Source organism: Microplitis mediator, chromosome 4 (genome assembly GCF_029852145.1).
Source record: "Microplitis mediator isolate UGA2020A chromosome 4, iyMicMedi2.1, whole genome shotgun sequence".
Lineage (NCBI taxonomy): Eukaryota > Metazoa > Arthropoda > Insecta > Hymenoptera > Braconidae > Microplitis > Microplitis mediator.
The window spans coordinates 14,661,048-14,686,486 of NC_079972.1; the positions used below are offsets into that span (position 1 = coordinate 14,661,048).

General features: G+C 30.0%; 1 protein-coding gene across 6 annotated transcripts in view; it reads right to left on the bottom strand.

The window, feature by feature from the left end:
- The window catches only part of LOC130666864 (uncharacterized), a 163,852-nt gene that overhangs the window by 55,193 nt on the left and 83,220 nt on the right, over nt 1–25,439 (bottom strand). For 5 of the 6 annotated variants that reach the window (XM_057468182.1, XM_057468184.1, XM_057468179.1 and 2 more), the window contains exons 3-4: nt 4,845–4,972; nt 1,435–2,612 (exon numbers count right to left, since the gene is read on the bottom strand). In XM_057468182.1, coding sequence (XP_057324165.1) covers nt 1,435–2,612; nt 4,845–4,917 — 1,251 coding nt within the window. In that variant the 5' untranslated portion in view covers nt 4,918–4,972. Of the gene's footprint in view, nt 1–1,434; nt 2,644–4,844; nt 4,973–25,439 lie in introns of those variants that run through there. The other variant, XM_057468183.1, reaches the window with a different exon arrangement.

A 25,439-nucleotide genomic window follows, 5' to 3' on the forward strand; every position in this document is an offset into this window, starting at 1 on the left:
CGCCAATAAAAACAAACGAGCTAAAAATCCCGTTGCTTTATTTATATAAATAAATATAGTTATACACACAAACTATTTACTACCGAGTCGAGATTGCTGAATTGAGTGGGTATATTTGTCTATATATATATATACGATGAACATACATAACATATACATGGATCCATATATATGTACGAGGCCTCGTAAACTCGAACACGATACCGGATTTATAGAGATGAGGAATCATGGAATTCTCATGGCGAAACGCGGGTATTAAGGATGTATGAGCACGTTACTGAATGTTGCAAGTTGCAATGTACAGCCTGAAACTTGATACCAGTCGTACGTTTTTATTTATTTATTTTTTATTTTATTTTGAGTATCTTTTAATACCGGATTGTAACTGGAAACCGGTCGAAAACGCTTTACTTTTCATTCTATTGATCCGTAAATTGGGAATGAAAAGCTGTTTGACGATTTGTTGCCGAGCAATAGAGTATTTACGTGAAATTTTCAAAGACGTTTCGACGAACGCATAACGACGCACCAATCATCACTTTAACGATACACGATATTTGCCGGGTCAAAAATAAAAACTTTCATTTATGGGTAACACGCCAATGATAAAAAAATAATAAAATTTATATTGTATGAAAAGTCCATTTATCCATACGTGAAGTTGTGCATGCACGTTTTCATGCAAATGCAGTCGCGAAGATAGAGAGTGCGAGTGAGGTACGAAATATATAAAGAGTTACAATAGGACAGTGTTAGAGAGCAAGATATCTATATTGTGTAGATATATATGTGTATATAAATGTATGGATCGCGTCTTTCGTAGAGACTCAAGCCCGGAAAATACTTGTTTTCATTTCCTGGTCTCGACTCTCACATCCTTCTTCTATCAGTTTCGCATTTGGTATTCTACGAAATACGAATCTCGCGAGAATTTAAAGCGTCTTACTCCTGCTTCTACTCTACTTCTACTGCTGCAACCATACGACTGCATTCAGTATTAGTGTATGTTTGTAAATGATAAAAAAGAGTAGGATTTAGATTGGCTCAGAAAGTTGCAAAGCCTTGGATACAAAAAAAAATATATATATGCATAGATAAAACTATAAATATTAATATGTATGTATAGATATATGGAGTAAAAAGCACAAAAAGCTTGAAGCATATAAAAATAAAATGTATAGATAAAGTAACAAGAAGATAATATCTTTATGTAAATGTTTACATCAGAGAAAACAAAAACCCGAGGCTGCTCAATATATCAGGTACTGTCACACTACGTAGAATTTTAACGAAAATATCAACTAGTGCTTGTGCTTGTAGAAAAGCCGTTAAGAAAATAGTAAAAAATAAAATTGCTCGAGAAATACAATCTGATAAGTACCGAGATATTTAAAGAGGTGAAGTATTTGTTTAACTAAAAGGAAAATAGTTTACCTTTTTATCACCCAGAAGACCAATGCGGCAGTCCAGTAGAACGGTGCTGCCAATACGTTCCGTGATGTTGCGTCCGTCGACGTCGTCCAGAAAGTATGGTCCGTATTTGCCGAAAGAGCTGGGAATGCTTGGAATTTTGAACCCGGACAGGAAACTACGTTTCGTTGATGTGATAACTGGCGCACGGGTTCTGGCGATGTCGTCATCATCCATCGCAGTGTTCAACGAGGGCTTTATTTCATAGAATACTTTGCTGGGTTTGCCATCAACTAAATTGATGGAGGGCTTGGAATGATCTTTCTTCAAGTAAGGTGGTTTATCATCTTCTTGTTGATGAGAAGCGTTCTTGGAAAGCCACATACTTGCGCCCAATACTTGGGGTTCAACGATCAATGGCGTTTCAAGGGTGGCCTCTGCCAACTGCTCGATTTCTGAGTGGCTTGAAACGACCGTTGAGTTTCGAGTGTCTAAAGTGCTGGGAAATATCTGTTTGGCACTTTGCACTTGGACTGATGCCGTGAACATGGGTTTCGGTTTTCTCGAACTCGGTTCATCTAAATCAACTAATTGGTTCTGGGATTTAGGCTGTTTTTTATTTGGATCCGAGATCTCATCGTTGCCATCAGGTTGGATCGTTTCAGTAGCCCGAAATGCTGGAGGAATCAATGTGTCTGATGCAATTTCTACCGACTCATCAACTTGGGGTTTAGTGTCCGGTATTGTCTGAGTAAGGTTTTCCGCCCTCGGAAACTCTTGTTTAAAGTTTCTATCATTCCGTTTAACTCTGTTGTCTTGCTCTACTTCCGAAGGAATTATCCAACTCCATGGCTTTGGATTTATAAATAAAAAATCATTTTGTTTTCTAGAAGTTACTTCAGACAGTAATTTTTCAGATGGCATGTCAGCTGTTGTTGATGTTGTTGTTCTCATTGGGAGAATGGCGGTAGTGATGTTTGTCCATTTGGGATTGGAAAACATCTTCAATTCAGCAGCATCCATTTTTATTATCACGTTCTCGGTTACTTTAGTCTGATGTGCGGCGACCTCAATTTCAAGTTTTCCAACGCACTGGTCACAGGGAAATCCAGCAGAGCTACTTCTATTGCTGTTGTTGCTGATGTTGTCCTCATTTCGATGATTGACGTCCTCAACGATTGGATATTTCCTGTCCTCGGTTTCTGTAACAGCAATCGGAAAAACGCTCAACGTCTTTCCCATATCGATTTACTGAGGCTACGGTTTTTGTATACACCCATTGGGAAAGGAAATCTCGCGCTTCGATTGAGTCGAACGATGAAGAAAGAATTGGTTCATTCTGATGAAAAATCGTGGATTCCAAGTGCTATGTGGACAATGATTAATGTAGATATTTTTTTTTTTGGACTTGTTTTGTTCGCTAAGCACGTTTTCAAATATATATTTGAGAAATTATATATATATTAAGAGAGAAAGAAAAAATGTAAGTTACATTTTCAGTTGAGACGTGAACCAACTTGAACTCTGCTGCTGACAGTTCAATCACATAATCCTTTTTTAAAGCCTTGTTTTATTCTTTAATTCTACAATCTATTTTAGCGCAATCGTTTAGTGTCGACAACAAATTCAATTCAATAATTGTACTACCGTTTCCAACAGACCTCGAATATTGAATTATCAAAAAATATTTTTGAAAGCTTGTTAAATTTGATTACTCCGAAAAATTGGCTTTATATTTATTGCTGTATGGATATATTTGATTGAATGTAATATGATAAAATGTATTTGAATTTAAATAAAAGACCCCTTGACCTATTTTCAAAGTGAACGTGATTTAACGTCCATTTAAATAAATTGGTATTAAAATTAAACAAATGATGTGTATTTATTTATTGTAGCATACAAAACGAATTTCCAATTGTTTTTGTATAAATGATGGAGCGAGATAACTACTGTCAAAGGGAGCTTTTGACCAATAATATTTTCCATTAATTCTGTATGTATAATATATAAAATAACATGTGGTAGTAGCGCATACTCTCTTCGTTTGTATATAATTAGTTTCCGGTGCGGTGATTTTTTATTTAGAAAAAAAAAATATATACAGTCAAGAGTAAATTGTGATACGTGAGAAGCGAAACGAGATTGCATGTGGTCAAAGAAGAGTCTCGATGTGAATTTGTTTACCACAGGCTATATACGATATTGCTTGCGCTGTCCCAACACGCTTAAGGGGATCTGTGCCCAGAACCAATTCTGTCACACTTAGATCCGGGCTATTTGTATCTATATGCATTGAAATTGATCAACTGCTGACTCAGGTCAATAATCTTCTTTCAATTCATGACAAACATTTTCTTTAAAGGTATCCTTTTATTGAAGTTTTCAATTTTTAAGAATATCTTTGCAATTGTGTGATTTTATTTTTGAATACTTTCTTAACTTTTCTTGTTAGTATTTTTTCTAATAAATATATTTGCATGTAATATCAAAATTTGTAACAAAATTGTTGACTAATTAGGCCGTCATTCAAATTTTATAAAATAGGTACCCGCAGAACCGGAAATAATTTGGAAAATAACAAAAAATTGTCGATATCTAATAGAAATTTGAATTCTGTAAACTGGATTTAAATCAATGACTATATTTTTTTTAAATTTTCAATTTCCATAGTAGGAAGTAAAAAAAAAAACTAAAACTAGGATTTTCGACAGATATATTTTCAAAGAAACGGATTATTCTAAATTGAGGATTGCAGATAAAGTGAGAGTGAGCCGAATAACAAGTAGACTTTTAAAAGAATTTTAAAGATCGGTTAATTGAATTTTTCACATCAGTTTTCGTGCTGAAAAATTTCAATCTATACTATTATACTGAAATCCACGATCGAGTTACACTACTGAGATTTATCTATACTCCATTAATTCATTTCTAAATTTTTACAAGACTATGAAATTTCAACTCGAAGAAAAATTGAAACAAGCGGGTGTTAAATTTTACAACAATTAGTTTTTTCATTAAAACTCCCATAAAATTGGCGCGAAAAAAAATTTTACTACCCTAGTTTATTACATTGAAAAAAGTTATCATTAATTTGATATTTTTATGAGAATTCCTCTCGAGTAAAAACTTTATTAATTTTTATAATAAATGTAAATTGATTTTATAATAAGATATTTTTATATCATAGCAATATTGCATAAAACTGTTTCCAAAAAAAAAGGAAAATTTTCCTAGTTATGAGAGTAAATCCCATAATCCCAAGTAACCAATCCTATGACCATAAAGTTATGATTTTTTTCACCACATAGATACCGCTTTCATAATTTTCTCTCCACGTACAAGATTATATAAGAAAATTGAATTTCTAATATTTAAATAAGAACGTACTTTTACTGTTTAATTAAAAGAAAATAAAATTTTCCGAAAATTACCTGATGATACCATCAGCGAAAATCCGCCGAGGATGGCGATGACAACAACAGTCGTTTTGTGCAGCAGCCGCATCTCCAAGAGTTAAATTTTGTTCAATTCACCCTACCGCCATCTTCTTCACTGCTTCCTGTGCACAGAATTAATTACGACAATTATTAATATTGCCCATATGTATTTATATATAAATATAAGCATATAACATATAACATTCATAAACATAGAGATATAGTAATAAATACTCGTATACACTGAGAGAAAAGTCGATAGTCATTTCAACTAAAAAGACTTCAACTATTTAAAATTAGTTACTGGTACTAATGCGTTAGTAAGGCTAACTATTCAGTAGTTGCTCAAACTAAAAAAAAATTAATTAAAGCAACTAAAATTTTTCAGTCTCCGAAAATTGTTGTTTTAACTAAAAAAATTTAGTTGATAGTATATGAATTTTAAAATTAACTATAACTTAATTTTTTTAGTGTATGTAAATAAAAATTGTTTTTATTATAACTGCTGATTTAAAGTTAAAATAAAATAGTTGTTATAAATATAAATCTAGTTAATGGAACTAAAATTTTCAAGTTACTGTAATTGAGTCAAATGTAGGCAGGAAATGGATTTTTAATTTTTTTTCAAAACTTAATGATTGAGTAAATAAATGTTTTTAAATCGCCAAAAAGTTTTTATCAAAAACTTTTTCTTAAACATATTTTTTTTGCAAGATTATTTTTTTCTAAAAAAATTATTTTTCAAAGAATTTTTTTTTCCAAAAAATTTGTTATCTTAATTTTTTTAGAAAACTTTAGTTGTTAAAAATATTTTGAAAATAGAAATACATATTTATATCAATTATTTAAGATAAATTGGAATACTTAAACTGAACTGTCGTACAAAAATTTTCGATTTAAGTATAAAAATATGTTGACTTGAGAAAAAAAATTTTGATTCAAGATAAAAATTGTAAGATAATTATTTACTTGGTGCAAGAAGATTTTTCTTGAATCAAGAACATTTTTACTTGATTCGAGTTAACTTTTTTCGATGTAGTTATAATTCGCAAAAATATCGGATAATTTTAAAAACCATTTAGGATCAATATTAATAGCTGACAAAATTTTTTCCTTTAGCTAATAAGGTTCTTCATTTGTACGTTATCAAAACCTAAATGCGTCTTTCAAATTTTAGTTTGTCTACACTGTAAAATATTATTGGACTCGGTGTAGTGTAAATGTCTGTGTAAAAATTGTGGTGTGAAAATTACACTAAGTATTGTATTAAATTTAAGCGGTGTGAATTAGAAATTTTTCCTCTGTCAAGCGTGTATATGTGTAATTTATATTTAAATTTTGCGTTTAAGGCAAATAATCATAAAAAAATTAAAATGTTCAAAACACGAGTTAATATCTAAATAAAATTGCTTAAACCAAGAGAAAAATTTCTTGAGAGAAAACATATGTATGGAGGAGAGGAAAGTCACCGGTACCAGACAGCAGTAGCGGGAGTAGTTCGATGCTCGCCACGAGATCGCGCCCAGCCGCTGTGTAGTGTCCCTGGCAAGATATATATCTCAGAACTGTTAAATTCCAAAGTTAAAAACAATTTCGGCATCAGTACAACTATGTCATTTGACAAAGTGATACTTACATTTTTGGATTGTATTATAGTTTATCCTATATTACATCATGACATTAATATTTATTATTAATGGTTCAATAAATAATTTATCTTTAAAATTTAACTTGAACTTTCAAAAAAAAATTAATTCTAATCAAAACTCTATAGAGTCTCTACTTAATAATTAAAACCATGTGAATGGTATATTTGTGCGAAAAAAACATTATTTATTTAATGGATTTAACTAAAAAATATTCATTGAATTAACTAAAAAAACATCGTAATGATACTTAATATTTTTGTTTGCTTTAATGAAAGAGTTATAGATGAATTAACTACCTAAGTTCAGTTTAAAAAATTAAAAATTATTAATTGAATACAAGTTTAAAAATCAGTTACATTAACTATTTATATAGTTAATTGAACTAAAAAATATTTAACATAACTACTTAGAGATATTTATAATAACTATCTATTGGTGTTGTAGTAACTCCGAAAAAATAGTTAAAGCGCTATTTAACTGTCATTTTATAGTTGGATTTACTGGATTTTTCTCTCAGTGTATATAAACAAGTTTAATCCGAGCAAACAGAGATAAATATTCTCTATACGTGGATAAAATTAACAATATGATATTAATTAATATCAGTCGAGAAGGGAGATTATGGACAATGTTTTGCTCTATGCATACAAAAGGATCTATATAGAGACAAAGTAGACCAGTAGTTAAACGACAAACTTTTGTTATGGTATGAGAGAAAACCACTTTATGGTATCGCTTTTGTATTTCTTACTCTCCTATTCTATCCTATGTACACCCTCATTTTACTCCTATCTCTTTAACTATCATCGTATATATCTTATTTCCGTTAAATTGAACTACTTTGTAGATAATAGGGATATTGTTATCCTCAATGTAAATATTACACAAAATACATTTACACATCCCTCATAAAAGCCTTATCAGAACTATATAACAATAAGTAAAGTAAAGTAATAATAAATTATCATCAACTATTTACTCTGTCAATAAAAACTTCAACACCAAAAATATATTTATTTAACGCGTGCCCTATTATCGCGCCTTATCATATCTGCAACCAAATTCTAAATGGCCGATTCGGTTAAAATGCTATACTTTTCTACTGGGCTATCCCGAGTCAAAATATTAGACGTAAGTTGAACGTTCTTAACCTTTTAAACGTAAATTGAACGTTCTTAACGTTTTAAACGTAAATTAAACATTCTTAACGTTTTAAACGTGAATTGAACATTTTTAACGTTTTGAAAGTAAATTGAGTTATGATTTTAGTTTTTTGGAATGTTTATGTTTTCTTATTGTAAGTCTAAATAGGTTTTAGTTACGTTTTCGATTTATGATACTACAATCTACGTTTTGAATAAGTAAAAGCTGTCAAATTGAGTTTTTAATGTCCAAAACATTCAATTTACGTTCAAAACGTTCAATTTACGTTTAAAACGTTGAGAACGTTCAATTTACGTCTAATATTTCGACTCGGGATATGAGCAATCATTTTTTGTGTCAATTATCCGTCTTTGGCAAGAGTTACCCTTAGATCTGATTCAATCAGGCAGTATTGAGATCTTTAAGAACAAGTTATGATTATCTACTAAATCTAGATTTTAATTACCGAAATTTGTAACGGTGTATCGTTGAACTTTGAATCTCTCATTATTTATTGTATTTTTGTCTGTATTACTGATTCAAATTTATAGTATTATTGTTATTTGATCATTTCAAATTTTTTCTACTGCACTCAGAAAATTAAATAATAGAAATTACTATCTAGTTATGGTAAAATTTTTGACCATCAATTCGATAGTAGTGAATATTATCTAGATAATTGTATAAATCATCTAGATTGTAATATTCACCATATTTATAATAATTGTTACAATCCTGTTTGTTAACTAGAGTTAATTATCATTATTATTCTAAATAGTTATATTTATAATTCAGATGGTAACAGTTACCATCAGAAATTATAATTGTTACCATCCTGATAGTAACTGTTACGAAATTTATTGCAGAAGTTATCATCCAACAATTATTAATTCTATTAACAAAAATTATAACACCAACTCTTTTTGGATTGAAAAACGTTCCAATCATTCTAGATGATTGGAGTTAAAAATTTAACATAATAACACAATTACTTAATTTTCTGAGTGTGCTGTAAGATCATCTGTATGATTTCAATTTGTCATTTGACCTGTGCCTTGGCATAAAAATTTAATAAATAAAAAAAAAAAAATTTGTCAAAAAACCAATGGCGTCCTGTGTTCGTCAATCAGGCATTTGTTGAATAAAGTATAGTATATAGCACATGAGCTGTCATTATCCGTCAAACAGAATGTTCTTAGCACTCATCTCTAGTGCACACTAAGCACTCACTAGCGCTAGTGCGTGTGTACCTACGACTCATGTTAAAAACATTGTACGTCCCGTATAAAGACTCACTTAGCGCACTCGCTATGCAATGTAATATTATTTGCTAAGGAGAAAAACTAAAGGTAGAGTGATCGTTAATATATTAGATTAGCTTAATATATAATTCCGAGTATAAACTACAAAGTTCATCAAGTGTAACGACAAGTCTTGATGGATCTTCTAGTCAAATGTTTGTAACAAATTCTCATAGGAAAAGTTTACTGCTGATTCTTCATCATGACGAATAAATTATAGTTTAAGCGAAGAGAAGTGGATAGAGAGAGTACATAATGCCAATGCTGTGTGTAAGCTCTTATCTGTATTTTATTGGTATTAGATATTCTCTGGTGCTTTTAACTTTGTCCTCTCTAACTCGACAGAGTTTTACCAAGCACCAGCTTGATTATGCGGAGCCTTGTCAGGCTCATCGATCATTTCATTAACAACTTTTCCACTACCCAAAGACACAGACCAGGTTCTCTGCTGTCTCATCTAATCGGCTAAAAGTACATTACATAATGCTAATTATTTAAAACTTTTTTGAAACACTTTGCTAATTTTATTAATTTGATATACTTTAAATTTATAAATATAATTAAAAGAATGACTTTTGGTTTGCTAATAAGCGAGGCGTAAAGATACGTTTCGTGAGTTATATAAATATTTTTTGTTTGATAAATAAGTTTTTACTTTTTAATTAAATTTTTTCGGCGCATAATTTTTTTTTTACCGTAATTAAAAAGTATTATAACTGAATGTGCAAATTGTTTGAGTTTGTTTGCCGTGAAAATAAATAAATAAACAGGAAAATTAAACGAAACATATCGGGTGTCAGTGTGTGGTTGGACTTTAAAATGGTCGAACAAATATGACGGCTGGATACTGAATGTTGGGATCCGAAAATTATCTATGACATTAAATTAAATCCTTTTTCCCTCTGGTTGTGTAATTTTTTTTCTTTATTTTTCCGGTAGGGTCACTTGGAAAATCTGACGCTGCAATTTTTTATGCTTCTCTTTTATTCTATAAAACAGTGACGTAGATCAACGGACGTGTTGGATTTTTCACTTCCATAGCGGACGACAGCTCGAAGCGCAATTTTAGCATCAGTTGCAGACTAAAATTCAACGGTGAAATTTGTCAACGTTTTAAATTTGTATTTCAAAAATCATCCTTTTATAGCCTTTACTTCTGTGCCTTTAAACATTCAAACCCCTTATCAATAAATATTTTTCCATTAGTGAAATTAAAATAAATATTTCTGTCATTTTCTGTTTATCGTTTTTTTTTGTCATTACTTTTAAGTACACGTAATATTTTTCATGGCATGAAATAACTGAGTAATCGGAAGACAGAAATTTATCATTCACAAACGTTCTTTGGAGATTGTAGACCAAAAAAAAGCTTAAATATAAAAACTCCAGCAAAGGTTGTCGTCAAAGGATTAAGTTCTCACTCCGTGCAGTTTTATAGCATGTGCTCCATTCTTTTAATTTTTTTTATTCCACTTTTTACTCCATCTTTGTATATATATATATATTTCAGCAGGGCACTGATGCACGAGAATAACCCCTTTGCGTTTCTTTCATTTCCTCTTGTGATTCCAGCGCCTCATTCTGAGCGATTGGAAAACTTTCCGAGGACTCGCTCCAGAAAAAACTACCAACTGCACACCTCTTTTTCCTGCACACCATTTTCTATATAAAACTACCGCTGAAACTACAATCTAACAGTTTTAAAATATAATCCGTATTATTTGACCGTGAAGTCATTTATTTAAAACGAAATCTATCGAATAATAAAAATCCATGAATCAAATTCCTCGAATATAAAATATATCCTCCAACTATCTGGTATTTTCGTACAAAGGTATCGGAAAAAAATTTTTCAAGAAAGTTTTACTGATTTTCGTGGTAAAATCAAAAAGTTCGCATGATAGCCCGAGTCAAAAAACAAATTATAGTCAATTCTCAAAAGCCTCGATTCCTTTGATGTTTTATTTGCCGCCCAGAAAGTAACTCTACTTTACTACTCAAAATCCTCAATGAGAACTATGAGGTCTAAACGCGAATAATTTATCGATTTCAAATTATAACTAAGTCCTCAAAATCTTCAACGAATGGAAAATTATGTTTCGGATTTTGAAAAATTTTAGATAGAAAAGGGGGGGGGGGGCAGAATACGTCGAATGAGACTTTTGAGGTTCAAATGCGGAAATAGTTATTTTCGATACGTATGCGGAACGGTAGGGATTCTGACGGCTTGAAGTGACGTCACGAGTTTGCGGCTATGGGCGCTTTCTTATCAAAACCGGATATAGTACGAGGTCTTGATGAGAATGTATCCATGGCCTCAAACGCGTGCCTGCCCTTAAAGTCTGTCAGGGCTCCTACTTTTGAGCATAAAGTATCGAACAAAATTTTTTGTCATATCAACGGCGGAAGTTGAATTTGAGAGAGAAAGTCAAAAATGTTTAATTACTGTTTATTTAATTTAAAAGCACAAGAATTGAAAACTTTTTAAGTTAAAACAAAGCTTGTCACACGAGATTAAATGGAGACGGATTAAATGTACGTATATGTTGAAATCGTTTACAAGATTCGACTGTCGCTAAGATTTTTAAGTCGTGTAGGAATGTAGAGACAGATAGAGAGAGAGAAGTTACGTTTCGATACAAGTTGAAGGAAAGTTAACTAAACTATAGATTGCCAGAAAACGTATAATTTGCGCCCTCTGCATGTTGTTCGAAAATCCAACTTTCGCGGTTGATGTGACAAAAAAATTATTCCTGTATGTTTTGAGTATTTTGAGGCTCAAATCCAGATTCTGTTATTCTAGTTTAGTCCTCAAAGTGGCAAAATTGGTCGTAACTACTTCTGTGAGGACTAAACTAGGAATTACTTTCTGTACTGTTGTCAATCTTCAAATTCTTAATTGATCCTCAAAAACCTCATTGAGAACTTTGAGACTTAAATCCGAGTTTACTTTTTGACGGGAGGGGTCAGCATTAACAAAATTGTAATTTCTTCACTAAAATTACCTTTCAACTAAAAAATACTCTAGTAAAAAAGAATTTAAAATTGAATTGTTTCTGCAGCTGATAAAATAAAAGCTCTACTTTTAATGAATAAAAAAGCTTTTTATTTAATTTAAGTTTTGATCCAAATATTTGTATCTGAATTTATTTGTTTTTTAAAGAACAAATATCATTACAGAAATTTAAACAAGAGTTAAAAATTCAAGTGTTTAGTGACTTTTTCTGACTCTATATGCATAATATATATTTTTATTTTTATACGCTAGCAATATATTTCTGTTGAAAGAATGAAAATTTAATCTTGTTAGGACAGTAATTTATACCCGGTGCTTTAGTTACTTTCTAGGGACGCAAAGTAGTAGTAGCAACGTAAAAAGTTTTTCTCACTACACTGGCTATACAATATGACACTATTTACTATATATATACACATACATATATTAAGTAAGTAAAGCTGAAGAGAATGTCAAACTTTTTAAACGCAAGTAGGTGCGAAGAAGGTTTCTCGTCAGACAAACGAGACAGGAATCCACAAAAGTTATACCGTCGGCTTTTGTCGGTTAGTTTTATTTGTTAGGGTATAGATATATATGATAAAGTTTATATGTTTTATTATACGTATAACCGGGGAAGAAAGAGAATAAAAAATAATAATAATAAGTAAGAGATGAGGTGAAAAAAAAGCAGAAGAAGAAGAAGAAGCAGAAGTAGAAGTAGAAGTAGAAGTAGAAGTAGAGGAAGAAGCCGAGGAAGAAGTACAAGAAGAAGTGATGGGAACGATGTGGCATCTTTTTGTACTGCGGAAAGAACTTGTAACAAGCCGGTATGAAAGTATAACACTGAAAGATGCTCTAGTGTTATAACAGAAAGTCGTTTGCAGAGAAAAAATGCTGCATAAAGGATCCAAGAGCACAGTGAATTAAAATATGTAAAGTTTTAATAAAAATCTTTTTTTGGTTATAAAATAAGGGAAAATAAATTTGCATTATAAAAATACGGTGGTAATAGTAGCAGTGGTTTTTTTTTGTTGATGCCGGGTAGAATAAGTACATAAAAATAAGGGCTGAAGTTAAATTCTAGAGAGTTTAAAGTCTCAGGAGATTCCTCGAGTGAGTGAAGACGTTAGCGAGTCGGAATCTACAGGTAGTGAAATAGATATCTCGCCAATGGAAAAGGAAAAAATAATGGGAAATGAAATCTGGTAACTTATTCACTTGATTTATTAAATAAAGACATTGGTTATTGATTAACTATGCATGGATTAATCCTTTTTACCACCGATGGAATTTTTTATTACTCCCATGTTCAATGTTGACTCGACATTATTTACGATTCAGGATTTGAAAAGTTTTTTTTTTATCTACAGCAGTTTCATCTATTTCATACTTTTTGATGTTCGATTGCCTTCGACAGTAAAAATATTTTTTTAAATTGCTTTGAAAAATTCATTATTGTCACTAAATTTAAATGAAAAAATTTTCATTTTAAGTCTGACAAATTTGTGTAATTAATTTTTAAATTAAAAAATAATTAAATGAGTGTATTCATTTTGTGCAAACATATATATTTTTAACTTGTTGGGAATACGATTCACAAGCTGCAGAAAGCGATTAGTACTGGGTAGAGATAAAAAAAGTAAAAGAAAAATAAAAATAGTTAAACAAATTAACGTTGGTACCTTGGACAAAAAGTACGTGGGAAGTTGGGTGATTCTCTGGGACGAAGCGACAATAAATGTCATTACCAAAGTTCCCGGTTGTCACAATTCCGTACAAAGTGTGTGTGGCAAAAAGTAGCCTTTACTTGTCGTCGTATGTCCATTTGTTTTATTACTTTTTTTTGTCGTTAAAGTCATGGAGTAATGTAATTTATCCCGAAAATTATAACGTCAGGTGTACAAAAATTTTTTCGACAGCAACAAATTACCGTCGGCGACGTATTTTTTTAGCTTAAAAAAATGCGACCGTTTTTAATTTATTTAAGTGGGCGCACATTTTTTTAACAGTTTAAAACTCGATTATCGATACTATAATTTGTCCTTTGACTTGATCTATAACTTGTTAACGAAACAATTTACTTGGTAATGGAATAATTGAGTTTTTTTTTTAATGGAATGGAAAAATTATTTTCTTAAATGTCAATTTAGTCAAGTATTTAATTGGAAAATATTCATTTTTTAGTTTGAATTAAATTAAATTCGAAAAGGTATTTTGTTAACAAAAGAGAATTACAAACAATAAACAGCGATATAATGTAACAGCGACTAGTAATTCACTGAAGCTCTAGCATTTTTTAACAAACAAGAGGTAAAACAGCTTTCAGAATGCCCTTTATTGAAAAAAACTAGAATAGTTAAAAAATAATTTCCCGTTATAAAAATTTAAAATAAAAAGCTGAAGAAAAATTTATTTATGTAATAAATTTCGTTTGAAATTTAAAATTTAAAATTTTCCCTCTGTATTGATAATTTTCAAATTTAAATTATTCACACACCCTTCAAGAAATAGAATAAAAAAAGTTATTCCTGCTGTACAATAAAAATAAAAAAATGAAACCCATCAACGTATTCCATATTAAGCGGGCATTGTCTGCGGCACGAAAAGAGTAGGTGAATAAAGAAAATAAAAGGAACGTGTGATTAATTTATGGGACAATTCATCATGTATGATATAGAGATATCTCGGGAGCACCGATGCGAGACACTGGGACTATAAATCGAGTGACTTCGTGGCGAGACATCTGTCGACAGGTCGCGAGTACAGCAAAGTGAATTTCGATTTCCTAGGTACCCATAACGTACATACATACATACATATATATGCGCATATACACATAAATATACCCACATTTACGTACATACACAGAGTTATGAGTACATATGTGCATTGTAGGATCGAATACCTTGTTATCTTTGAATTCCCAGACAATTTCGAAGCAGTATAGAGACTGTCCAGGTACGATGTCAAAAGCCATAAATAAAATTGAATATTTTAAAAAAATCTATTATTCGTATTCCCATATGAAATTTCCCTGCAGAATATACATCCCGCTCTTGATGTCGCTTAAATACTCGAATTTTATTTTAAACCGATCAATTGACTATTTGAATTCGATGACATCAACAAGCTTGCTGTCGATATTTACGTTATTCAACAACAACAACAACAATTAACCTGTATCGCTTTATCGGCTAATACTTGAGGAAATAACTCGTGATATTTAACAACTTTAATTGGTATAAAATAAAAATATATATAAATGTGCTTCGATATCGATGAACTTTGTAGCATTAAGTATACTTTAGTAAAACATTAAGAAAGTTGGAAAGCATTTAAGGTAACATTTTCTTTGTAAGTATAACGGTATTTTCCGACGACGTTGTTAAGGTCTTAGCAATGCCCTGGGGGTAGTGAACGTGGGACGTTTTGAATTTACCAAGAAGCTTCCATCTACACTCGAGGTTGAGAGATAGACGGATATGAAGAAGAAGAAGAAGAAGAAGAAGAGGAAGAGGAGAACGAGTGAGAGAAGAAAGTGAGATAGAAACATATATTGCGATCTTGATAGCGTTATCTGGATCATAGTAAAATGGATATGTTGAACGTGAGTATATCTCCAACACCCATTTCAAGACAGTAATGGTGTATTTCAATTTTGGTCAAATTATCTGCATTTATGATCAAGAGCTATGTCATGTATTTAATAGTCATTATGCTGGAATATTGATACTTCAGAAGCCATTTATAGTCCAAGATTACTTTGACAAAATAATTATTTAAATTTATAGATAATTGTTGATATATATTTTAAAATACTTTGTTGACTATTATAACGAAATTTGGTATGGAAAAAAAAATTGATTTTTCCGATCCCTCAGAGATGATAAATTTTCAGAAAAATAAATTTATTCAAATTAAATTGAGATTGAGAGAAGAGCCAGAGAAAATGGGGTACTTTGGAGTTTTAAAAAAAAATGGTTTTAGATTTTTATTTAATGATTTTGCAATTACATGAACGATTTGACGAGCCCTAAAATTATGTTTGATATTTCTTTTTTTTTCATTAATTGAGGGGTAGCTCCATTTCGATTTTTCTTTGACGTTTTCATTTTGTTTAATCCCGGAAATTCAAAAATATGTTTTCAACAGTCAATTAACTTTGAAGCTCACGATCAATAGATTCTTGAATATTTTTTTCCATGCATTTTTAATGACGTAACTGAAAAAAAAACCTAATGAGATGCTTGAGTATTCTCTTGATCTTTTGAACCAGAGGCTCAAAAAATTTAAAAAATTCGGAAGAAAGGGTCGTCGAATTTTTTTTAACAAAATTATTCACGTCACGTATTTTAGTTTTCACTAAAAATATCATGAAGGCGTCGGTTTATTTCTTATGTAACCATTAACAAAAAATTTTATCGAAAAAAAGATCAATCATTAATCGATCTTTTCATCTAGAGAATATAGAAGAGATAATAGTCAGATAAATTTGCTTTAAAAATACTTGGGATTGTGAAAATGAACTCAGATTTAATGAATTTTCATTTGAATAATTGTAGCTTTCATTAATAATTTTCATTAATTATAAATGAAAATAGGTTTGCGTAATAATTTTAAATGTACATTGTACGGCTTAACGAGTATAATTTTAATAATAATAATTATTGTTCTTTCAACATTCAGTAATGGGTATTTCTTTTATTACTGCGTCCTTCTGGTTATGCTGATATACATGAAACCATCGCGTAGCAATCTTTATACTATTTAATATGCAAGCAACAACGTTTGCAGTATACATTACAAAAGCCAGTGGATGATAATGTCGGGTGGTTTTCCACCCACGATAAAAACTCACTACCTTCAAGAAAATATCCTTCTTGTTTTATCTCTCTCTTTCTCTTTCTCTCTTTATACATGTATAAACATTTATACGAATACACGTTTAAATATGAGTATGTATACCCCTAGGTGCTCTTGTAGCAAAAGCTAATCCGATTTTAATTGCCCCATTAGTTTACAGAAAATTTTTAGAAATAAAATGTCTGTTGAAATTAAAAGTACAATTTAAATTCAAAAATACTATTGTCATTTAATTTTATTTTTAAATTTATAAACTTTTAACGCAATTTATCATCATTTTTCTTAGATTACTTCACTTTAAAATATTGCTACGAAAATTTTACCCCAGCGAACCCTTATGGTATTATTTTCATCAACTTTTCATTTCGGTTATAAAGTTATTTTCTTTAAAAAGTTGAATGTAAAATGGAAATAGACGAGGTCGCTGCGAATAAAAATTATTATTTTTTCTCATTTATAATTTACACTTTTATGTATACACTCAATTTTTTTTTATTAATATTATGTCATTATTTTTTATGCAAATAATAAATTTAATGGGGAAAAATCCATTAGGGAACTTTTTTAATAAATTTATTTGTTGACCAAATAAAGTGTTTTTTTTTTTAATTAAAGTTTGATGTTTTATTGTTGAAATAATAAATAATTTTAAGTCAATAATATGAAAGTCGGTAAAAAAGGTAAATGTATGCACAGAAATCCGGACAAAGGTCGAGGAGACAAACGGCTTTAGCGGTAGAAAGTTTGATCGCTTGTTGCTCGGTTGAGAGCGTGTGGAGCCAGTGTTAAAGTATATATATATTATATATATGTAGACTGAATACAACAAATACCTTGAGCTTTATAACCCTTTCCTTAACCCATTTCACGTATACAATACACATATATGTGTGGATGCTTATATTCACTTCATTGTATGTTCCGGACGGCGTGTCACTGATCAAAAGCCACGTATAACAATATTCGACTCGAAATAGTTGGACGTTTGCCGGAAGTTCCTTTGTGTTTAGCTATTTGTGACTTGAATTTCAATACTTACTGAATATTTCAATACCTAAATTTCATACGAATTTACTAGTTATTTCTAAACAAACAAAATTATATATGCTTATATTTTGTCAAAAGTTTTGCCACCGTATTTTAAACTTAATCAAATATTGACAAGCTAAATATTTAATACGTCTAAAATTATTCATTACTAAAACAAAATAATTAAATTAATTTAAATAGGGGAAGGGGGGCAAAAGGGGGTAGGGTAGGCAAAACGGGGTACCCCCAAAATTTTATTAAAAAAAAATTTTATATTTTAAATGGTTTTTAAATATTCCAAAATCACCCAGGTAGAAAATTGTCTTAGTCGGACAAGTTTGAAACTTCAAAATAGCTTTATTTTAGCTTAACATCTAAGTCTTGTTTTGTAAGCTTTATTCTAGGTTGTTATTAGGATGAATTCTATGACAAGTCTTTAGAGTGTAACTAACCTTAAAATATATCTTGCTGTTAGCTCTTTTTCCACACGTATGATAAGATTTGTTGTAAGCTTGGATTCTAAACTTAAAACTACCTTATCTGCTAACATTACTCCAAGCGTACATTGAAAACTGAAGTTTGAGGTTAATTAGGAGTTTGTGTTATTGTTTATAAGTAATAAATAAGTTCAATTTTATTTGCAACATATATAAAGAAAAATATTTACTAAGCAAGTAAGTTTTGATTTTTTTTAATTTATTGAATCACAAGTTTTTAATGCTCATAATAAAAAAATTTGAATTTTTTAGAACGTCCTTACTCTCTTAAGTTAAATCAGTAAAAATGTTACTGATTTTTTCAGTGGTTACAAAATTTACTGAAAGATCAGTAGCTTTGAATAAATTTACTGACTAATAAGTAATTTACTGACTAATAATGAATTTAGCTTCACGGCAGTAAAGAGTGCCATCTACTTGGAAGCTTGTTTGTTAGACAGAGGTTAATTGCAAGTTATAATCAAAGTTTATCATTTATATTGCACTATTATTAGGGTAAGTTTAAAATATTTCAACAAACAAAAGTTAATTTATAATTTATATACTAATAAAACTTATATATTTTTCTCTATTGAATGTGACTAGAATAATTCTGAAATGTATTTGTAGTTGATTTACATCTAAGGTAATGCTAACCTCAAATCGTCTTATTAATTATTTTATGTTTTTAAATAAATATTATTATTATTTTCAGATAAATGTTTATACGGTGACGTCAAAACCGCTAGGGAAAATATATATAACACTACACATTTAATGCCCAATATCTGATGTATGTGTACAAAAAAAAAAAATAATAAAAAATTTTTCTCTGTAAACATGTTTTCAAACTTATATTACCAAATCTATTCTAGCTAAGAATAAGATATACTTTTAACCTTATAGTAAGCTAAATTGTCACTGTTTATGCAAGCTAAAACTGCAAGCTTTATGTTAGCGATACAAAGCGTTACCAACTAACCTTGTGATAACCATAGTTTGTTGGCTAATTTTAGGCTAAAACTGATAAAATTAGCTTAATACAAGCTAATTCCATTGATGACTTTCTACCTGGGCACTTCTATAAATATAACCAAGCATTACTTTGTTTTTTTTTTGGTAAACTTTTTCAAAAATCAATTGTCAGTTGAAAAATATTAATGACGTTTGTTTTATGATAAAAACTATTAAAAATTTTTTTTCTTCTTTTGTATCCAATCAACATGTAAAATATAATTTTTTTTCATGTAAATTACTTAAAAAAAAATTCAACTTAATCAAATTCGTTTAAAATCCAGAAATTTTTTTTTTTTACCTTTTTTAGGGGGTACCCCACTTTGCCCGCAGAAATTAAAAATTTTTTTTGTCAACGATAACTGAAAATTTCTTCTATTTACTTTGAATATTATTGAAAAAAAAAAGATTTAGCGAATTTGAGTCCTCGAAAACTTGGTATTTCCTTAAATACCCCCTTTTGCCCCTCCCTCCCCTATATAGTTGATAAAGTGCTGAGTATTTTCAGCAATTTTTGAAAATAATTATTTTAGTGTTGTCAGAAGGAAACTGCGACACATGAATAATTTTCGACAATTAGGAATTCACGCAGCTAGAAATATATGTGTCTATCTCGATGGTGTTGTGGTTAATTATTCAGTTCGAAAACTCATAAGCGAGGTAAAATTTTACTGGCAAGTTATTTCTGTTGAAATTTATATCACTTCCGTCGTTTCATTCTTTTTGTTCAAATTCTTTTATTCTATTAAAACTGCTTCTTGTTTCTTCGCATCCAGCTGGTGTTTCTTGATGTTGTGCGAATTAACGTGGCGTGAATTAACGGGTAGCCTTGATAACTGTGTACACATGTACCAATTAGAAGCAAAGAGCGGGTAAGTTAGGGTGTGTAGTAATAGTAATTTCCTGTGACGTGATGATGAAAATCTCTCGTTGGTTCCTGTGTTCAGCAGACCACCATCAATAGCCTCCAGCTCGGATCGCTTGCATGATCAGAAGAAACTTTTGCGTTAAACTTGCTTCACTGAGTTTCAATTTACCAATCAGGCTGACTCTCAGATACATTGGGTCTTTGTCTTGTAGTATACTTTGTCCATTTACTAGAGATTTAATCAACAACTTCTGATATATATATCCGTCCATTTATAGACATCCGTATAATATGGGACACAATACAACACAATAAAAGTATTGACATTGTCATTTTGTAATTAAATTTTTTTTATATTTTATATTTTATATTTTTTTTCTTATACCCGGGTCAAAAAATTAGATCTGTTTTAAAATAAATGATAAATTCAAATATTTTTTCTTTAATTCAAGTTTATAAATCGTATCTATTTTATATAGGAATTTAATCTGTTTTTGTCCGTACTAGTCATTATTCAGACCAGTATCAGACTTATTTTTGTATGATATTAAGTCTGTTTTGAATCGGGTTTAGACTAAAAACAGACTTTTTATTATAATTATTGGTCTGTGTTCAATTGTTTTTAAGAACAAAAACAGGACTTTTTATAAATATAAGTAATAATAATAATAATCTAGATTTATTAATTTATTTTAATTTTCTTGATATTTGAAACATGCTAATGCGCTTCCGTAATGCACAAGAATTTTGATGTTTTCTATTGCCAAAATATTATCGATTTTATCCAGTAAATAAGAAAAATTTCTTGACATTTTAAGAGTTATTTTATCACTTTTATTCAATGCTATAAATATTCAGTCAAGACAACTAAAAATTAAGCTGTCAAACTTTCATTAACTGCCGACATTTTTAAACAAAAGATACTAAATAAATAGTAAACAAAATATAATCAATTCTGTAACTTAATTTTTTTTTTTATAAATATTCCCCGTAAATGAAAATTTTATGAGTCCATGATTTAATCTAGTTTTGTCCTTGTAAATTTTCAGAGCTAAAATTTTTTAAAGTTTAAGAATTAATCTAGTTTGGTCTGCCCGTACCGCAATTGTTTTTCAAAACACCAGGTTGAAAACAGCTTAAAATTTTTGTAAAAGATCAAAAACAATTTTTCGGTCCAGGTAGATGAAAAACAGATTAAAATTTTTATAGAAGTTCAATAACAGACCAAGTAGTCCAAATACAGTCCAGTTAGACTAAAATCAGATCAAATTTTTCGACCCGGGAATATATCCACTCAGAATTTTTATACCGAAATTTTGACATTTCATAAAAAAATTCAATGGCGATTTTCTAAAGAATTCTACGAACCAAAACGGGTTTTATTTAAAAGAAAAAAATCAAATTTTATATATTGTTTACTATGAACATGTATCGATCCTTGAAGACAAGAGAGTAAAATAAAAAATAAGAAAAAAAGCTTTAAATGTATTTTTTTTCTCAAGTATATTTTACTCAAGAATATAATTAATGTCTTTGGTCTTCACTCAGTAAGTCTGAGCATAAATTATGTTTTAGTGGTTGGTTTAAATTCTTAATTTAAAATATCCTTCACATTTTTATTAAGCTAACAGTAATTAATAACGAGAGAAAAAAATTTAACTCTCAAAATAATTAAAATAAATTTAAAGAGGTAAATTGTGAAAAATATTACGCGAATTTATTATAAACGTATCAATTTTCCGAGATTTTCATTTTGCTACTGCGCACTCTTTACGTGCACATAAGTAATGATGGTAATTTAATCCGATGACAATATATATTTATATTTATTTTTTTATTAAAAAAAAACCTCGTAAAATATTTCAAGTTGAAAATTTTATTGTTTATGGGTTTTTCTAAAATTTAATCTAAGGTAAGTTTATATCTGGCTAGAAGCGCACTCTTTAGTGCTTGCGGAAAAGTAAAAAAAAAAAAGGTAAAATGGCCTGAAAAGTAAAATATCATGACTCAAGACGACGTCCCTAAGGGAATAAGGTTTCTCTAACGTTATTCGCTGTTGTGCGCATAAAGTCTCTTGCAAAATTCCTGAATGTTTTCTTATTCTGGGATCAACTTTTATCGTGTATATCCATGAGAATAAAAAATAGAAAAAATGTTTATCAGTGTGGAAAAAAATGTAATACAAAAAAAAATAAATGAATCATAAAAAAAGTACGATAGCGTAGAAAAATCTTTTTCAGTCATAGCGTCTCTATTATATCGGTACGGTGGGTGGGCTATTATACCTCGTAAGTACAGAGTACTCTGATAATACAGCGAGAAGTGGAAATAAAAATGGTCCTCGAACATCAGCGAAGTTATGTTGAGACATAAGTTTCTTCACTTACTCAATTTCAGGGAAATTCAAAAATATCTCCGACCTATTAAGTCAGTATTGTACGGGATTAATAAGATTAATAAGAAAACGAGAAAGGAGAGGAAGATACAGAGGGTGAAATTTGTACGATAGTTGATTAAGTCGAATTATGGAATTAAATTTGCTTCCGTGGTTCGAATTTCGGGATGATAAAGATCGTCGTGGGAAATTAAATTTATTAATTAGCAATAAATTATTGTATTTATTGTTCTCGAGCTACGTTTAACAAAAATTGACACTAGAGTGTTGATTATATTTTATATACTGCACTGTATTTTATTTAATTTAAAAGATCACAATTTTCTGCATTCAAATAAAAAAAAAGTCATGTAATTAATTAAAGTTAGGCATCAAATATATGTATTATTTCTCAAAAATTTTCTTATTTACTTTTACCGAACGTTGATCATTGGTAGAAAAAATATTTGATGAGCGTAATTTAAATTTTTTGTGACGGACACTTGAAATGTACGACATTTAGCGCCTATAGCCGGCAGCTAAAAATATTAGATTAGATACAGCTGGTAAAAAAGATACCTAATCGTTCTAATACTGACGTCAACAACGGATCAAAAAATATTTTTTGGTTACATGTGCGATAGCAAACGACCCAAAAATATCGAAGTAACTCAACGAGCCATTTTGTGACAAAATTTATTATGATATTAATTAATACACTTACTGACTTCTCTCTCATTTACAACAAATACTCAAAACAATCTTCCAAAATAAATAAATGCGAGTTATAATCTGCCATTTACAGGCACTAAATGTAGTACATTTCAAATATCGCGTGCCAAATGCCAAAAGGGCGTATAAAAGTTATACGCCCTTTTGGCTTTGAAGAACCAAAAGGGCGTATAATTTTTTTGTTTTTGGTGCCAATCGTTTTGTAAACATGTTCTAAGCCTAAAAATAAAAAAAAAATTTCCAAAGCCAAAAGGGCGTATATCTTTAGATACAAAGATACAAAGATCCAAAGATATACGCCCTTTTGGCGATAGTACGTCAAACATTTTTTTTCTGCAGATTTTTACGTTTCGAGCGATTCTAAAAAGAATGACAAAAAAAATTTTTTTATACGCCCTTTTGGCATGGAACCCTATCTAACTGCTGTAATACGCCCTTTTGGCATTTGGCACGCGATATCTGTTACAAAAACTTATAGATAAACTAGTATTTTCTTCAAAATAATTGACAGCTGGAAAATCGAATTAATTTTTCAAAAATTTATCTAATGATATTTTTAGGGTTTTAAAAAAAAAGTTTGAGAAAAAAGAATTGAATACTTTTTTGACCTCGAATTACGGTCTACAGGCTACCTTAATATAGACTCGTTGAAAGTCATACGTCATTTAATTTTTTGCTGAACGTCTAGGGTGACCGAATTCGATTTTTTTTTTGTTCACTTAATTTTACTTTTAGAAATTAAAAAAAGTCTTGATTTATTTATATAAAGTTATAAAGAGAGTGCTCCGAATCAGTATCACAGAAAAAAAATCGAAAAATTAAAAATATAAAATGAGAAAATTTATTTTTAATTCTATAAAAAATAAAAGTACTACTACTGGATGACATGAACAAAAAAATGTTTAATGTATAGCTGAAATTACAAACTCAAGATAATTAAACACTAGCGGGTCACGTAAATAAGTTTTTTGTTATCAGACACTGAATTTATCAGTTAAATTATTCATTTTTTTACGTTGGCTCTGCTTAGTATTTATTTTTTACTGTAAGTTATTAACATTTAAATATTCGTTGTATTCAAATTTGAGGCAGCGAACCGCGAAAAGTCAATCAAACGATCGGAAAGCGTACGTGGCATTTTGAAGTTTTGAGGATTTATTTTATGAGAATAAATTTTCTCGATGACTATTGACAAATAACTATAAAATAAATAACGAAATTTACCTCTAATAAAAAAAAATTCCCTCGATCTAACCCTAGTTTTTTATGTCAAAAAGAAACAGTATTTCAAAATTTATCGGTCGAGCGGTTTTTGAAAAATGGTTACCGCTTCATAAATATAGTTTTAAGAAATACGGGTTTTAACTTTAAAGAAGTGATTTGAGCGCTCTACCGTTACGTCCGAGTTTATAGTAGCGTTTTTATAAATTTATATCAAACGAGCTTTGTTATTTATAGCACCAGAAGTAATGCGTATAACTAAAATTCAAATAGTGACAAAATGTTGTGAAAGAATCACGACAACTTTAATAACTCGGAATAAAATTTTCGTCGCTCATATTTACCTCAGATTTTCGTAAGCAGTATAGATCACAAACTTCACAAAGTTTTCAGTATTTAAATATTTGAATAGAACTACCTATTAAACTTTCAGGATGTCAGGATGTTTAAATCTGTAAAATCAGTCATATTTCAATTCAGACATACAATGAAACTAAAAAAAATTTATTCGCTCAGCAGCGCAGAATCGGCTGTAAAAAAGTGTCAATTTCAAATATTTATGACTTTAGTTTTTTTAAATTCGTAACAAAAATAAAAATTATCTCGAGCTAAAATTCAATTAGTGAAAAAAAGTAAATTACGAGGAATGATCTGAGGAAATCAATCAATTGAAAAGCTTCCAATTAATGGTAAGAAGATAAAAAGTACTTGGAAAACAAAGAAATTTATCCAATCTCGTGGGCTAAATAAAATCCTAACTTGGTCTGGTGACGAGTGAGAAGGTAGAGGGCGGCGGCGATAGAGACAGTGGCATTATGTAGGTTTGAGTCGACGCCATAATGCGGAAGGATTAGAGAACCGTGGATTTGGAATTCGATTGAACGTGGATGCAATTCATGTGGTAGATGAAAAACGGGCTCA